This window comes from Centruroides vittatus, unplaced genomic scaffold (assembly GCF_030686945.1).
Source record: "Centruroides vittatus isolate TY-2023 unplaced genomic scaffold, ASM3068694v2 contig_705, whole genome shotgun sequence".
Lineage (NCBI taxonomy): Eukaryota > Metazoa > Arthropoda > Arachnida > Scorpiones > Buthidae > Centruroides > Centruroides vittatus.
In genome coordinates this window covers 18,469-22,501 of record NW_027122447.1, presented here as the reverse complement: position 1 = coordinate 22,501, position 4,033 = coordinate 18,469, and the positions used below count along the sequence as shown (strand labels likewise).

Sequence of the window (4,033 nt, the reverse complement as noted above, 5' to 3'; positions counted from 1 at the left end):
CCAAACTGGAAATACGTGCTCACAAGGTAGAAACCAAAGTTTCCTTGGTTTATTTGTGCACAGACAGTGAGAACTGCCAAGCTGGGAAAGATCCAGCAAGGTAAGGCTATTGTTAGTAATAGATAGATAGGGACAACAACAACAACAATTCTTTATTTAGCACAGTGAGTGCATTCTCAGTTCCGTATGTATACATTACTGAGAGATAATTTATACAGATTAAATACATAATTATTACAGAAATCAAACATGTGAGTACAATAATACTGAGTAGATACATAAATTAATGGTTCGGGTGAAATTAACTAACTTACATACTAAAACTAAGGACTAGGCTTAAACTAGGCTTAAACTAATTCATACAGTGTAAATACATATTTTTTGACAGAAAACAGACATGTAGATACAATAATACAGAATTAATACATAAATATATGGTCAGGGTAAAATTAACTAACTTACATACTATAACTAAAAACTAGGCTTAGACTAGGCTTAAACTAAACTAAACTAAAACTTAATCTAGACCTAAAAGGCTATACCAGGTAATGTAAAGTTAAAGTATCCTATATCTTATTTATTTATAGTAAACTAAGTTTAGTGATAACAAGAGTAGCATAGACACATCAAGTAATGTAAACCAAGTATGCTAAAACTAACTAGAGTAACATATAAATATAAATAACTATAGTAACATAGAAACACTGATAGTTAAGTGTGCTGCTACTGAGTTTCACAACAGCGTGATCAACAGTCTGAAGGTCAAAGTTCTATCGGCTGGTAGTAACTGCACTTTATTTTATTATTGGCGTAGACAGACGGCAAGGCTGTTCTGGGCTCAGAAATGCAGGGTTAGAAGTGTGTCCTTTCCACGTAGGATCCATGGGTATGCACCTCCACAGTCCAAGAGGGACAGTTCCTATGGCTGGTAGGAGCATGCTGGTATAAGATGTTACGTGAAAGTAAAATATACTTACCACAGTGAAATTTAGCAATTTCCACGCAAAATCACATATTGTTCAGTCATTTTGAGTGTTGAGTCAGGTATAGTAGCACTTTCAAGGCAAGGACGCTTGGAGAAGCGCAAAGTGTCGAGACTCGCCTGGCGAGTGAGTGATGAAGAGTCACATTTTCCAAGTATTGTTTTATATTTGAAGCAAAGCAATATACCAAGCGAATAACAAACAAGTAAATCAGATCAGGATAGGAGTACAAAATACAGAAGCAAGCTAGTTGTTTAATCAAAACATTAGACAATGCAAATTATATAGTGGTGACCAGTAGGACAAATCAAGTATCGAAGAAAAGAGACAAAGTTATTCCATGGTAGCATGGATTGCGATGGTCTCATGGTGTTTAACTAATTGAGAGAAAGCAAAAAAGATGTCTTTGATTCGTATAAAATCTTCATGCTTGCAGGGCCATGGAAGATTGTGTTTATTAGCTAATATTTTTAAGGCCAATCGGTCGGCTTCCAGAGAAATGCAGTTGAAGAGGTAATGGTCAACATCATCTGGCCGGTTGCAGATGGCACACAATGTATTTGCTTTATTTGTGAATCGTTGGAGATACGCTGAAAACTTACCGTGACCGGTAAGGAATTGTGTGAGAGAAGAGTTCGGAATTACCCATTTGTATTTGTCATGGTAGTCCTTGATATTTGGGATAAAGTTAAAGGTCGTGGCATTATGCTTGTGTTCCCAATCCTGTTGCCAGCGGTGTAGCAGGTCTCTGTATAGTAGTTTTTTGATTCCTCTTCGACTAATTTTGTTATATACTATTTCTGATGACTCGTCCATAGCTGCCTCCTTAGCCAGTTGATCTGCTCTTTCGTTGCCCGTTGTGCCCTGATGTCCTCTAGTCCAAGTAATGGTGAAGGCATTGCAGGAAGTGTATATCAGGTTGCGAATAGTAGTTGCAATCGGATAAAGTTGTTTGTTGTACAGGAGCTGTATGGCAGAAAAAGAATCACTTATAATGTGAACGTTTATATAAGAGTAGCTTTGCTCAATCCAGTGTATGGCCATATAGATTGCAAGTAACTCAGCCTGAAATACTGTACAGTTTTTATCTAGTTTTCCTTTCTGGTTATAGATTTCAACATTATTAGCATAAGCCACAAACGCACACCCGGTAGAGTTGTCTATACCAGAGCCGTCAGTATAGACTTCGAGGTCTGAGTAACCTGATGGTACGATGCTAAAAATATTATTAATATTAGGAGGCAGGCTGCTAGCGATGGGGCTGAGATGTTCGTAGTTACTGGAGCTGAAGGAGAATGAGTGAGTACAGATATCAGTTCCCAATTTAAGGTGAGACAGATTGTACTCCATTTCAATTATTTCAGTTATAGGAGGTTTTCTGGAGATTACCTGTAAACTGCGTGTAGGAGCTGTCCTGTAAGCTCTGGTGATTAGAAGAAGTGCCTTCCGTTGAGAGGAAAGGAGCTTTCTACGAAGATGTACTTTTGTTGCAGCATTACCCCAGCTGCTACATCCATATGTAATAATAGGGATGTAGATTTGGTCATATATAATACTGATAGCCTGAGAGGAAAGTCCCCAGCGTTTACGTGCAAGTTCCGAGAAGGCCTGAAAGATTAGAGATGTTCTATTAGTCAAGTATTTGATATGCTCGTCCCAACTGAGTTGAAAGTCCAGCCAGACCCCAAGGTATTTGATGCATTTTTCGATCTTGATAGAGCAGTTATTCATTTTTATGGTTGGTGGGCGAAGATATAAGTTTGGGTTTCTTGGCTTATTAAAAACGATACCAACAGTTTTGGTTGGGTTGAACTGTAGTTTATGTTCTATTCCCCATTGAGAAATCCGTTGTAGAGTTTCGTTTCCACGTTTTTCGAGGACTGCACGAGACCTGCCACCAATTAAAATTAGGACGTCGTCCGCATAAGCTGTAGTTGCATCTTGTCCAAAATTGTGTGTGAGAAATGCATCAAATGTTAGGTTCCATAAAAGTGGACCACAAACTGAGCCCTGGGGACATCCACAGCCAATTTCACGTTCTATTGACTGGGATCCGTAGTGAAAGATGGCCTTACGAGTGGTCAGATAGTTTACAAATAGTTTATAAATATCAGTTGGACATGCAGTTCGTTTTATTTGATGTAATACCAAAGGCCACCAGGCGCTGTCGAATGCCTTAGAAATGTCTAATCTAATGCCTAGAACGTATTTGTTTCCCTCAAGTAAGGTGTTGATGTTGTGTACAGCATGGTTAATCGCATCACTGGAAGAAATTTGCCGCCTGAATCCAAATTTCACGTTGCTAAGGAGAGCGTTTTTCTCCACAATCCAAGCCAGGCGGTCAGTCATTAGTCGCTCTAAGACTTTGCCTAGTGTAGGCAATAATGAAATTGGCCTCATCTCGTTAGGTTTGTTTGGTTTGGGAACAGGAACAAGTTTACCAATTTTCCATCTTTTAGGAAAGATGCCTGTGTACAGGCATACATTAAAGAGTTGCGTTAGATGTAGTGGAACAAGTCTCCAAATATGTTTCGCTATTTTAGCAGTTATTCCGTCTATACCAGGTGATTTGCCCTCGCGTAATAGGGACAGTGTTAAATAGATAGGGACATACATACATACATTCTTTATTTAGGTACAAAAGTACATTTCTCGGCCCCGCGTATGCATTACCGAGAGGTTTGTAAAATATTAAATAGAGTAACATTGAGTAAATATATATATACATTAGTACAGTTAAAGTAATTAAAGAATAAATAGAATAAGTACATATGTATATGTAAGAACAATATAGTATTTGTAATAATAATTCATAGTGTTTAAATGAATAAATTAAATGAACAAAAAACAAAACAAAACAAAAAAAAAAAAAAAAAAAAAAGATTATAGTTATTATAGGTAATTATAGTTGCTGAAAACTGTAGGCACATCCGTGGTAGTCATAGTTTTATTCAGCAATTAAAATGTCAAAATGTTTGCCTGTAGGAAAAGCAGAGATCCAAAATGGAGAATGCCTGATGAGTGGTCTACAGGTGATCCAGTATGTCTAT

The 4,033-nt window shown here is 37.5% G+C and overlaps 1 protein-coding gene across 1 annotated transcript; it reads right to left on the bottom strand.

Annotated features, from left to right (window-relative positions):
* Positions 1-1,316: 1,316 nt before the first annotated feature.
* Positions 1,317-3,332, bottom strand: LOC136980533 (uncharacterized). Its single transcript, XM_067276658.1, has one exon. The coding sequence runs from the start codon at positions 3,330-3,332 to the stop codon at positions 1,317-1,319; it is 2,016 nt and encodes a 671-aa protein (XP_067132759.1).
* Positions 3,333-4,033: the final 701 nt, after the last annotated feature.